Source organism: Sceloporus occidentalis, unplaced genomic scaffold (genome assembly GCF_023333645.1).
Source record: "Sceloporus occidentalis isolate IW3139 unplaced genomic scaffold, rSceOcc1.0.p SCAF_2, whole genome shotgun sequence".
Lineage (NCBI taxonomy): Eukaryota > Metazoa > Chordata > Lepidosauria > Squamata > Phrynosomatidae > Sceloporus > Sceloporus occidentalis.
Window position 1 is genome coordinate 8,228,777 of NW_028316982.1, and position 13,957 is coordinate 8,242,733.

Genomic DNA, 13,957 nt, shown 5'->3' on the forward strand with positions numbered 1-13,957 from the left:
CCTGCAGTCTGAGCAGACTTGCACAGGGAGATGGAGTCTTTCATATATTCTGAATCTGAGCCATAGAGAGCTTTACAACCATGTTAGTCTCAAAGGTGCTACAAGATCCCTTTGCATAGTGATTTTCCAGATTTAACTGGGCAAAAGAACACAAACCCCAGGATTTGGTTGGGGTCAACCCCGGTGGTGTCACAATGAGTGGATCTTGATGATGCCATTAAGCATGACAAATAAAGTCTCAACTACAGTTGTTCAGAACGCAACATTTGGAAACAACTAGTCTAACAAATGAGGCTGCTGCTACACTGCAGAATTAATGTAGTTTGACACTGCTATAACTGCCATGGCTCAGTGTGATGAAATTCTGGGATTTATAGTTTTGTGACGCATTTGGCCTTATCTATCAGAGAGCTCTGTTGCCACAACAAACAACAAATCCTAGGATACCCATAAGATGGAGCCATGACAGTTAAACCCTCTGGATCCTTGAGAGCCTCTTCCCAATGTCATGCTGAGTTGGGCCAGGGGGATCTCACTCCTCTGCCTGGAGACTTTCTCTCGGGGAAAGCAGCAGTTTTCTGAAGGGAGAAAATTCATTGTATTATTTTTTCTCCTTTGAGGCTGTCAACGGACAGCCCTACCTGCCCATTATACTTTCTTAACAATTTCAGCAGACTCTGGCAACAGGGACCCTTCCTGCCTTATGCATCAAGTCTAACATTCATATTTAGTGAGCATAACTAATAACACCTATTGAGGTCAACAGGTAGATATGAGTGTTCTTCTTCCTTCTCTGGCATTGCTGACTCTACTGGTTTCTCCTGCCTGGCCTAGGGATGTCCTTATTTTCTCAGTTTCCCTTGGATGGATCAGCAAGTTCTACTGTAGTGAGTCCCTTCTGCTTCTTACAGATACACTACGTATGTGGAGTGACAACATATTTGAAGAATGGATAATGAACATACCATTTGATGGCAAGGGCAAAGTCCCACATGTGGAACCATTGCAGATGTGTCATTATGCACTTAGAGTGGGGTATTGATGCATACTGTACGTTGTGTACTGCCTTTGGATATTGCTCATGGCATGTTGAGCAATGAGGTGACATCGGGGCAAAACAGATGGGCAGGAAAAAGTGGCTTGAAGCTGCCTTTTCTGAAGCCACATTGAAACCCCACCAACCGCACCGCCAGCTCCCAAGGCAGCTGGAGTGCTCATGTCGTGACCACATGATATGGCTTCAAGCCAGGAAGAAGTGGAAAAAAGCTGCTTCTTTTTGAAATGGCTTTTCTCTGCATAAGGCGCCTAGAAGGCACTTTCCTGCTGGCTTCAAGGCATGTATCATCTAAACGCCACACCTTCAAGTCAGCCTGAAAGCACCTCTTTTTGCCTGTCTGTTTAGCCCCATCTATGTGCCTTTTCTAATCTCTCATATGCTGCACTATGTGAGCATTCTCTATTAGGATTGCCTAAGTTTGAGCATAGAAGCCAGCATGCTGTAGTCGTTTCAGCTTTGGACTAGGACTCTGGAGACTAGGTTTAGAGTTGTTGCTTGGCCATGGAGAATCACTGGATGACCTCAGGCAAGTTACACAGCCCCAGAAAACCCTGTGATAGGTTCACTTTAAGTTCACTATGAACCTGAAAGGACTTGAAGGTACACAACAACAACAAACCTCTAGCACTCTGTAACTCCCTTGGTGGGTATTTTCACCATGCTGAGGCCATGTTGAATTCTTGGCCACACGCACTTTTCCCAGTTCTTTTTTAAACCCCTCCTTGGAAACAATGCTTTTAAGGACTCATGGGAGGTGTAGTCCAACCCAGCTTCCCTTAAAACAGAAAACAATAGACAGTAGCTGTGTGGGTGGCAGGGTATACTCAAGCTGGTGCTCCCTCCATGAAACGCTTCCACCTGTGCTCATTTCCAGCTTTCTGCTACATCGCCCTGAAGTCCAGTCATATCAAAAGGAAGAGGGGAAGAGGCACTAATATGGCTTTGTTTGGTCTAACTAAGGCTGTTGCCACAGGGCAGGAGTAATCCAGTTAGATACTGCTTTAATTGTCATGGCTCCATCCTATGGAATCCTGGGATTTGCATTTTGTTGTGGCAACAGAGCTCTCTAAGAAAGAAGACTAAGGGGTTGTGCAGACCGGCCTGAGGGTGGAGTCAGGGTGTGGCGTTCACATGATTCCCAACTCCGCCGCCAGGGCAGCGTGATGCTGTGCACTACTCCACATGGTGCACAGCATCACAGCGCTCCTCTGCTGCTGCGTGCACACAATGCAGCACCAAAGGAGCACCTTAAAGCCACATCACTGTGGCTATTGCGCCCTTTCCAGGACACAGAGGGCGACACTTTTTGTGGCTCCTTTTTGTGCCCTGGAAAGGCCAGATCAGGACTGCAGTGTATGGTTGCCGCGGCCCTGATCCAGGGAAAATGGAGGCGGCTGCAGGCAGCCCCTTCAGGGGCGGTCTGCACAGCCCCTAAATATCTCACAAAACTACAGTCCGTCCTCGCTTTATGCGGGGGATCCATAAGGCGAATTCTGCCTATGCTCGAGCCCCATTGGAAACAATGGGGTTTGTGCGCGACGGTGCGGCAGCGCAGGAGTGCGCGGGGTGCAACAGGCGCGTGCGCCCATTCAATTGAATGGGACGCACCGCCCCTTCCGCCCCGCGCGCGCCCCGTGGCTTGAGCGCGTATGCTCAAGGCTGCGTATGGCGCGCCCGCGTATGGCTCGGGCGCGCTGTACAAAAAACCAAAATTCCATAGCACTGATCTGTGGAAGTTAAAGCATTGTCAAGTAGCATTAATTCTGCAGTGTAGATACAGCCTTAGAAGCATGCTTGCATTTGTTACACCTTGGAGGTTTTGCTCCAGAAAAATGAGCTCACATCCAGCATGTCTCTTCTTTTTCCCTGGTATGTAAGGATTAAGGATTTCTGATAGTAAGGTGTTTGGAGAAAGTCTGTGGAAGGCCAGTTTTGATGCCTAACCTGGAAGGTAATATAAATATCTGGTGGGGAATGTAGTGTGAATGGAATATGCAGTGTAAGATAATCTGGCACTTTCTGTTTTAGATTATACGGGTACCAAAGTCAGTGTCCCAATCTGTCCAGATATTGGTCTATTAGGGTGTGAGGCAGAAATGCATTTCTTTCAATACAGCTGGATTCTTGATTCGCCAAGCCTCCTGCAGCTCCTGTGTAAGGCAGAAAGGAAGCAGCCAAGCAGGGAAAGCCACTAAACCAGGCAATGAAGTTGCTCTCCCTGACTTTAATGGGAGATGACAAGGCATTTACGGAGTCCCTCTCCACAGCGGTTTATGTGCAATTCACTGTGCATGGTGGAAGCCTTCGCAGAGCAGGGTGCGCTACTGGCCTTTAGTTCCCGGCCATTGCCTCCGTATGGCAGGGGCCAATGTGCCAGCCACTGCCTCAAAGCTATCACTGGTGGATTGCTGGCATGTGTGTGTGGCGGGGAAATCAGTGCCTGGGGGTTCAGGCAGACAAGCAGGGAGGAAGATTTTGCTAAAGACTGGATGGGTTTACTAGAGGATGCTTTGGCTTACCAGGCAAGTGGGGGCTGAAAGAGACAGCCATCATACCCACAGCATAGAGTCAGAAGAGATCCCCAGGGGCCATTAATCCATCCCTCTTCTTCCATGCAGGAAGACACAATCCAAGCTTTGCCTGTGACAGCTGACCATCCCACCTCTATCTGAAAACAGCCTCCAAAGGAGACTCCACCACCCTCCAAGGCAGCAGCATCTTCCCCTGTCAAAAAGCTCTCACCATCATTAAGTTCTTCCTAACGCCTTCCTGTGTCTTGTTCTTCACCCATTTTTCCAACTGTACTGTCTCAGTTTCACACAGATACAGTGTATAAGCAAAGGCTAAAACAGTTTTTGTGTCTATTTTTGTTTTTGTTTTTTTGTTTGTTTGTTTTTTTAAGGTAAGGGGAATTTGTAGAATATCCACTTTAAAAAACAAAAAACAAAAAAACAAAACTAGTAACTCTGGAGCCTTTGATGTTTACAAAGACCTGTTCAAATTTCTATTTATAAAATGCAGAGAGCCAATGTGGTGTAGCAGTTTGAGCATTGGACTAGAACTCTGGAAGTCAGCGTTCAATTTTTCACTTAGCCATGGAAACCCAGTGGGTGACCTTGGGCAAGTCGTACACTCTCAGCCTCAGAAAACCCTGTGATGGGTCACCTCAGGATCATTATAAGTCAAAATGACTTGAAGGCACACGGCAACAAAATGCAGAGCCTGAAATGCGATTTTATTGGCAAATCAGAATGAATTTCCCCATGATATCAAGGGAGAAAGACTACAATGCCCATCCTTCCCAGCCAGTCTTGCATTATCTCTGGTTCTAATGTTAAAAGCTCCAAATATTTTTCCCCTGTTGTTCACGACTCCAGTGATAACTGGCCTTTTTGCTTTGTTATTTGGGCAAATGAACAAACCTGTCTGCCCCTGTGAAAATAGTTCCCAATTTTTGTCTTGAAAACACATAAATAAATACAGTGTTATCCACTAGAGTTTGGTTCAAAGACTCCCCATGGACAGCAAAACCTGTGGATGTTTAAGTCCCATTGAATACAATGGCACAGTGAAATGGCGTCCTTTACGTAAAAGAGCAAAATCAAGGTTTGCTTTTTGGAATTTGCAACTTTTTGGAATATTTTCAAGCCATGGATGGTTAAATCCATGGATAAAGAACCCATAGATATCAAGGGCCAACTGTAAAAATATTGCAGAATGGGGGTGGGTTAGAGAGGCCAGGCTCCTCATCACCTTCCTCCTCCGGCACAAAGATAAGCCTTCTTCTGTCTTGCTGCTCTTCAGAGCTCATTCCTTATACTTTAGATTTTAGAGATGGTGATTTATATATAGCACACCTTGCCTGGAGAGGACAGAACATCACCTGCCTGAGCCTTTTCAATGTGTTCTTTGCAATGGTGATCAAAGGCATCGCCACAATGGAGCACAGTCTGATGCTCACTGCTCTTTTGGAGTTGCCATGAACACCTTGTGCAAAGGTTTTCCAAATATTCCTACTCTCCTTGTTCCTGGCTCAGCATCAGGGGCAGAGATGTTTAACACACTCATCTCAACAAGGCTTTACAAAACAGGGAAAAAATCACTTTCATCTTCCATGACCTTCAGAGGGTGATGCTCCTCTATGTTCCTGTTTCCCTCCAAGTCCATGCTGAGGTGGGAAAGAAAACTATCCCTTCCCTCCCTCTTTCTCTCTCTCTCTCTTTCTCTCCTCCTTCTGGCCTTCTATTTTTAAAATATTAATGAGTATTCTCCTAGGAGAGAGGGACTGAACCCTCCCCCCCGCACACCTGAAGCTAGAAATCTCTGGTTTCCCAACTGAATCATTTCAGCATTTGCACAAAAATGTGGGAGAAGGCAGAGAGATGCTCTTGCATCTGCCTGTGCTTTGCTCTTTCCCTGGCAAGGACCTCTCTCCAAAACAAAAAGCTTTAAGGTCATTCAAGGCACATTGGAGTTTATCAGACAAGGGAAATTGGAAGTATAATCCAATGGCAATCCGAACACAATCATGGGGTTTAATGTTATTGCGTGATAGACTACCCACATGCAATTTCAAGCAATGGGAAGTCAATCCAAATGCATGGGGTTTCACTTTATTGTGTGATAACTACCACACACAATTTCGGGCAATAGCAAGCTATTTTCAGGCAACGGAAAGTCAGTTCGAATGCAATTCGAATTCATGTAAATTCGCTGAACTACCGAATTCACATGAATGTGTTCTGGCCCCCCTTTCTTTTTATTCAAAATTAAGAGAACTCCATTGTTCAGTCTTATCTGGAAGAAGCTGCTTAAACTACTTTTCCTACAGAGTCACAGAAGAGTTGGAAGCAGTGACCCCGAAACCTAGGACTTTATCACACCAACCTGTTATCTCCATGCAATTGGGGTACTTTAAGGAAATGGAAACATACTGGTTTGGGAACATTAGTTATCACTCTTCCCTGCAATAGTGCTAAAGTGCTGCTTTGACTGTCTATGGTCCGATGCTCTTTCTTCCACATGGCTGCCCTCACCCAACCTTCCTACACTATTCCATAACCAGCATGCTTTTTAGTTATTATTTTTATTTTTACTGCAATTGCAAAATTATGTCAATGCAATGAAATAAAAAGGAAAAGAAATGGGGAAAAAAGATCCTTCTTGGGAATCTTGAGGAAAAGGGGGAGTGGGGCAGAATCAGGGTCATTCATCTCATGTGGCTGCCTGAGAAGTGGAACTGCAGTGGAAGAGACCTATTGCATGACGCAGTCATGGAATAGCAGTGAGACTGAGAGCTTATTGATGGGTTTTACCTGTCAATGAAAAGGTGCACTGCATTCACAAATGGAATTCAAGGCAGAAGCAGGATGGAAACAATGTTGTGCAATAAGTACAGTGGGCTCTTGATATCTGCTGGGGTTTGGTTCCAGGACCCCCTATGGATACCAAAATCCTTGGATGCTCAAGTCTCATTAAATACAATGGCATAGGGAAATGGTGTCCCTTATATAAAATGGCAAAATCAAGATTTGCTTTCTGGAATTTATATATTTTAAAAATATTTTCAAGCTGTGGATGCTTAAAGCCATAGATAAAGAATCCATGGATATGAAGGGTTGACTCTATTGGCCAAAGATGCTTTTATCTTTTTGAAATTCCTCTTTTCTATTTCTGTGAGATAAAGCCCCTAGTCTAATGTGATTAAATCACTTCTGAAAGATACACATCCATCGTCTGTTTAAAGACCTCCAAAGATGAGAGATTCCACCACCTTCCAAAAGAACCCATTCCATGGTCAAATAGCTCTGACCATGAGAAAGGTCTTCCAAATGGTGAGGTGCAATCCCTTTTCCTCTTGTTTGAATCCACCACTCCATTTCTAGTCTCTAGAACTGCAGCAAACAAGTTTTCCCCATCCTCAATATGACATCTCTTTAAATATTTAAACATGACCATCATGTCTCCTCTTAACTTTATCTTCTCTAGGCTAAACGTATCCAACTCCTTATGTCATTCATCCTAAGGCTTGGTTTCCAGACCTTCGATCATCTTGAAAACATATCCAGAGGTAGCTGTTGCAAAACAAAATCCAAAACCCATAAAAGAGCTATATCCTTCTTGGCCAACCAAAATGCCAGACAGAGATTTTCTGTATTTTTGTTGGCCAATAAAGATACCACTCTTTTGTGGATGTGGCCTAAAACTATAGGTACATACCTTCTTTACAAGGTTTATGGAGACTGTGTATACTTAGTTGGAAGGCTTCAGAGAGATCATCTAGCTCAGCCCTGATGTGCAGAAATCCACTGCTATGGGACCTCTGCAAGGTGGGCCTCCAACCCCTATTTAGAAGATCTTCCATGAAGGAGAACCTACAATCGTCTACGGAGTCCATTCCACTGTCAAACAACCCTTGCCTTCAGCATGTTCTTCCTAATACTATTCAGAATTTCCTTCGCTGTCTTGAATCCACTCATTCAAATCCTACTCTCTAGAGCAGCTGAAAACAAGCTAGCTCCACCTTCGACATGACCTCCTTTCAGATATTTAAAGATGGCTCTATCATGCCACACTCCAGTCTTCTCTTCTCCAAGCTAAACATTACCATCTCCCTCAGTTGTTCCTCATAAAGTTTGGTTGCCAGATCTTTGGTCATCTTGTCATTCTTCTTTGCACACCTTCCAGCTTGTCAGTATCCTTCTTGAACTGTACAGAATTTGACACAGTACTCTAGATAAAGAACCTGGATATAGGTACTTAACAAAACCATTTCTCACCAGCTCAGACCATTGGTGTACTAGGCATACTCTTACCTGCTCTCCATGACAAAGGCTTTTGCAGTCAACTGTGGAATGATCCCTGGATCCAGAGTGGATCACCTGCCTGCAACATTTGGATCCCACCCCTGACTTATAGGGCCCACATGGCTAGTGCAGCTTCACCACATACTGGGCTCCCACTTGCATCTCTGGGCAATGCAAGCCCAGCTAGCCAGAATGAAATCCAAGGATGGTCTCCTGGTAGGTAATCTTGAATTTCCAGAAGCACAGAGCTGGTAAGGCATCACAGTTTCCTCAGGGGACACCAGCCCCATAAGAACACTCCCCCCGCAAACTAAAAGTGAGGCTAAAAGATTGGATAACTCTGAAAAATGAGAAATTGCTGCAACTTGAGGGTTTTGATTTAAGATTTGGTTGTCATGGTTTTTATGGTATTATAAAACTAAGGTTAATAATCATCATCCAATTGTTCATGCAACAGTTGTGTTTTCAGAACTCCACTTATAAACATGTGAACTAAATAGGGATGCTCAAACAAAGTACAACCACAGACATAAGGGAGCCTATGTGTATGTGTAAAACATGCACAGAATAGTAGCTGTCATTTTTTAATATCACCTAGCTCATAAAGAACCCCAAAGCACAGTGTAGTAGGGGAGTGGCCTCTGCTAGCTTTGCAATCTGGATTTTGTAGAGAACTTGATCATTTCTCTTCTGCATCTACAAGTTGTCCTTGGCAGATCATTTCTGGAATGTATGCACATCTCCTCAGAGGCTGGGTGGTGAATCTATTCCAGGTTTTGGCTGGCTTTAAAGGGGATGGTTTTAAAGGGGCCCCAATGTACTGAAAGCCCTTTAGGAACAGACTTCAAAACCTTAGAGGGCTTTTTTGAAACTTGGATTGGATTCACTGCCCTGTTGACAAGGTAATCACCAGCTGACCCACAGAGATCAACACAATGCACGGTATCTCCCCACATGAGCCTGCCTGCATCCTTTGAGTTGAGCTGCAAATCTTCCCTTAGTTCATTCTGGCACATCAGTGTAAAAAATTTCAGGAGTCGTTTCTCCATAAGGCAAGAATACAAGAGTTTTGCAAATTTTTCAATTACTTTTTGGTGGTGGTGGTGAGTCATTTGGGGACTCTTCAGTAAATGTTTCCTGAAAGGTGTTTTGTGCAGGGGGGGGGGGGGCAGAATACCGATTGCACCCTATGAGTGTGTAGGTTCCCCAACAGATGTGGCTTTATTCAATTCAAAGTTGAGGATAAGAGTTGTGCACAATATACCATTATGTGTGACTGTGCACTGAGAGACAATGTGGATGTGTAAGGGGCATGGATGTGTATAGTTGCATTTGGTTACACATTCAATTGTGCAAGGTCACAATTCACCAACAAGGTGGCATTATGTAAAGTTGCACTCCATTTCCTTAAGGCAGGATCCTGATAATAGTGCTTTGTGTAGGGGGGGGGGGGGGGAGGTCCGAAAAGCATGGCTGAGATCTTATCTCACCAAAGTAGTTAGGAATACATGTTGAGTTCCCATTACCCAAAATGCTTGGGACCAGATATGTTTTAGAGTTTGGATTTTTATTTTAGAATATTTGCATTTGTTGTTCTTGTGTTTTGTGCCTTCATTTCTGACTTAGGGAAACCCTAGAGTAACCCTTTCTTGGCAAGTTTCTTCAGAGAGGGTCTGCCACTGCCATCCTCTGAGGCTGAGACCATATGACTTGCCCAGTGGACATACATACATAATGAGATATCTTGGGACCCAGATCTAAGCACAAAATTCATCTGTTTCATATACATCTTATATACATAGTCTGGAGGTAATTTTATACAATATTTTTAATAATCTTGTGCATGAAACAAAGTTTGTGTCCACTAAACCATCCAAAGGGAAAGGTGACATGATCTCAGCCACCCATGAAAGAAGTTTTGGGTTTTGGAATATTTTAGATTTTGGAATTCTGGATAAGGGAGACTCAACCTGTACTTAACTACATATTGTCTCTTGACCTGACTCTTCACTCCTATCCTAACAGCCGGTAGCTGCATTGAGCCTCAGAGTAAACTGGTAGTGGTCAGAGAATGACTATGAGCAGGGCTATGACAAACAAAAGCAAGACTCTTGTCACTATCTTCATCACATCACAGATCACTGGCAGGAGAGGGCTGGAAATAGCATCCTGTTGCATTGAGCAGAACAGTCTTCTGTTGCCTAGAACAGTAGCTGGCTGTTAAAGTAGGTTTGGGAAGTTGGCCTTTGCAATTGTGACAATAGTTCACCTATCACAAACAGGGATACCAAATAGTTATGAATGTGTACTGCTTAATAAGATGCCATTATTGTTGCTGTGTGCCTTCAAATCATTTCTAACTTATGCCAACCTTATCATGGGGGTTTTCTTGGCAAGATTTGTTCAGAGGAGCTTTGCTACTGCTTTCCCCTGAGGATGAGAGAGTGTGGCACCCCAAGGTTACCAAATAGGTTTCATGGCTCAGCTGAGAATCGAACCCAGGTCTCCAGAGTTGTAGTCCAGCACCCAAACCACTATGCCATTGTGCTAGGCAATTTCCCCCCCCCCCCCACACACACACACAATACTGCCTTTTTCTCACACACAATAGTTTTTTGGGTGAAAAATATAATGGTGGTTTTTCATCTTCAGTTGGAGCACCACAAAGAAAAGAAAAGAAGGCACCCAGAATAGAACAGTTGGTGACTTTGCAAAATGTAGTTCTTGGAACTTCTGTATCTCACAGAAGCAGCAAATCACATCAGGTTAATTGACTGAAGTATAGAGCAGGTTTATGAGAGGCTCCAGCCATTGTGTATGAAACAGGATCCAGCCCTACCTTTTGGATCAGATCAAGGGGAAATAATATAAATGCTTGTCTAGAGCACTGATCGGATCAGAGCTCCCCAACAGATGCTCCCCACTAAAGGCAGGAGAAGACTGTTGGAGTCACAGCTGTGGCATGAGGTGTCATTAGTGCAAAATGACATTTACGATGGTATGTTCTTTAATAGCATTTAAATAAGGCTTTGAATAATTACACCCACTAAAAACTAACATTCCAGAACCTTATTCCTCAAGGAAGATGAGCCGAAACAGAGTTCTTTGCACTGGATGAAGTCTTATTCTGAACCATTACATTCAAGAAGAGGTGACCAAAAAGAGGTGATTCGGGGCAAGGAGGCGGGGAAGGGAGGTCTTGAGAAGAAACTTGAAAAATGTCTCTTGTATCCCTAAGCTTAAAAAGTCAATTTGATCCTTCTGGGTCAAAAAGGTGGAGTGGTCAGTAGAGAGGGATCTCAAGCGAAGGGTCAAGCCTTCCTGGCCAGAATCTCTCACACTAGCTGTCCTTGAGCAAACAGAATTTTTTTTTGGGGGGTGGCCCAACAAAACCAGGAGCAGAAGAGATGATGGAAGGAGAGCAGAACCTTCTGACCACAGAAAGGAAGCATACAAACAAGGAGGCCAGGAAAGGTGTGTGTGTTTATATGTGTGGTTTTTGGTTCAAGTTTCTCTTAGAACAGGGATGGAGACAGTATGGTCCTCCAAGGCTATTTTGGACCTGCCAAAAATCTCCCCAGATTTAAAAAAAGGGAGGGGCTTTTTGCCCACAAATAGCCCCTAGACTGCATCTACACTATATAAATAATGCAGTTTGACACTACTTTAAGTGCTGTAGCTCCATCTTGTGGAATCCTGGGATCTGTTGTTTTCTAAGGTCCTTAGCTTTCTCTGCCAAAGAGGACTGGTGCCTCAATAAACTGCAAACCTGCCTAGGATTCTGAAGGATGGAACCATGGCTGTTAAAACAGTGTCAAACTGCATTATTTCTACAGGGTAGAGGTATCTCTAGTTTAACCACATCTGTGCATTCTAAGCAGGTCTAGGCCTTGCAGAGTTTTTTTCTGTATGCAGGAAAAGACTTAAATTGTCTTTTGGGACAATTCTTGTTTATATATAAAAAGGATCTTCCTTGCTGAAAAAGTGGTGAAGTTGCCCACTGTGGCTCCTAGGGGGATGTTGGAAGGCACTGGGGGCAAATTTAACCTAAATTTGGACCATGAGGGTAGCACTTTCAGCTCTGTGTGGGGGAGAGTCACCCCCCTGACATTTCCCCACCTGATTTAAACCATACATACAAACACACAAATACACACAAACAGGGGTGAGGGCAACAGTGAGTAAAAGGGTCTAACCCTGCACTCTCCTGGAGAACCTTCTTGCTGGTTCTGTGTTGCTCTCAGCAAATCCATTCTAAACTGGATATGTAAAAGAAGAAATAGCAAGAGAGGGAGGAGGAAAAAAGAGAGGAAATGCCAGAAAGAAAAAAAAATCTTTGCTCAAGTCTAAAAATGTGGGGGGGATGTGTGGAGGGGCTGAGGTGGGGGCAACCCTCAGAAGAATTTGTCGTCGATTCTAAAGTGAGGCCGGGTAACGTCATCAGGATTAATAAAGACGGAGATGGACTTCCCTGGGTTCTCAGTCACCAGCTGCTGAAGCTTTTTGGCCAACCGGTCATCAGGCTGACTGCTGTCCCCACCGTCCGACTGTGGGGACGGGATACTGCTGGCGCTGCCTCTCCGCTGGAGTTCTAGTGTGAGCCGGTTGGCCGCCTTGACGTGCTCGATGGCTGTCTGGAGGTGCTCAGCCGGGTCCGAGCGTACGGAGGAGAGCTTCCGGGCATGGAGCATGACTGTCTCCTCAGAGAGATGCTCCAACATGTTGCACTGGGGAATGAAGTAGTTGGGGCACATCTTGTTCACCAGACAGTGCTGGAGGTCATCGATCAGACCCAGGAGGAAATGGGCCGCGTAGTCTTCCTGGGCCAGGTAGTTGGCTGGGAGCCGGTCGCAGGCCCAGAGCATCATGCTGCGCAGGTGGTAGGGGCTGATGGCCTTGGGGCGGGAGAGAAGCTTGATGATGATGGCTTTGCAGGCCTGGTAGGCTTGCATGAGGCTAGGGGAGATGCACTTCTTCAGCTGGACTTCGCTCCGGGCGAAGGACAGTCGCCATTCATTGTCCTTCCGGCCCTTGTAGGAACAGGCCGGCACCAAGTAGAAGCCGCTGATTACCTCTTCCTCAGTGATCTTCCCATCCCAGAAGTGGTTCTCCATCAGCCAGCTCTGGGCCACAGCTGGCCAGCCTTTGAATGAGACAACAGGGACGACATCGTAGAGCATGCGACTGCTACCCACACCCAGAATGATGGAGATGATGGTCCCATTCTTCTCCACCTTCTCCACTTTGGGCATGCCCCTCTGGGGCTTCTTCTGGATCTCAGACAGGACGATGCTGATCGAGTCATAGAACCACTCAGCCACTTTGGTGGGGGAGAAGAAGTAGTTGGTAGCCCCATTGATGTGGTCCACGATGGTGCAGCAATCCTTCCACTTGCTGATGGTCCCCTCATCAAAGAGCCGCAAACTCAGCCATGAGTGGCAGAGGGCTGAGTGGCGCATGTCCAGGGTGACCGGCTGGTTCCGGTCATGGAGCTTCAGGGCTGGCACCAGGAGGGTGAAGTCCATATCATAGTCAGTGCCACGGGCATAGATGTTCAGCTCATCCAGGTCCAGGTCCACCACCCCTTCCCGGACACCTCCTGAAAGTAGCAGGTACTCGTTAGCCACCGGAAGTTTTTGGTCGAGTTTCTGTACCATGCCTGGAAAGAGAAAGAGAGAAAGGGGCAGCATTAGAGACTCTATAAAGGTCATTTAAAGCAGGAGGACGCATCCAGCTTCAACACCACTTCAGAGTCTACCATGAAGAAGGATAGAAAGAGCTCAGAGAGCTCTGGTGCTACAACAAACTATAAATCCCAGAATTCCATAAGATGGAGCCATGGCAGCAGTGTCAAGTCAGCCCTGCATATAGAATTGTATAGTTGGAAGGGATCATATGGGCCATCTAATCCAACATCATTCTACCATGCAAGAATTCACAACTAAAGCATTCACTGGATTTGGAAGCATCCAACAACTTCAATTGACATGGAAGTCACCAGCCAACGCTCTTCCCTCCAACAATAAAACTCTGTCGCTAACATTTGTGGTCTGTTCTATTTGTTCCAGCTGCTGAAGCAGCAGAAGTCTATCTC

The 13,957-nt window shown here is 45.2% G+C and overlaps 1 protein-coding gene across 1 annotated transcript in view; it reads right to left on the bottom strand.

Annotated features, from left to right (window-relative positions):
- Positions 1 to 6,787: 6,787 nt before the first annotated feature.
- Positions 6,788 to 13,957, bottom strand: part of LOC149317936 (nucleotidyltransferase MB21D2) — a 77,074-nt gene continuing 69,904 nt past the window's right edge. The window contains exon 2 of the mRNA XM_089508688.1: positions 6,788 to 13,522. Within this exon, the coding sequence (XP_089364814.1) occupies positions 12,258 to 13,522 (1,265 nt within the window). The 3' untranslated portion in view covers positions 6,788 to 12,257. The remainder of the gene's footprint in view (positions 13,523 to 13,957) is intronic.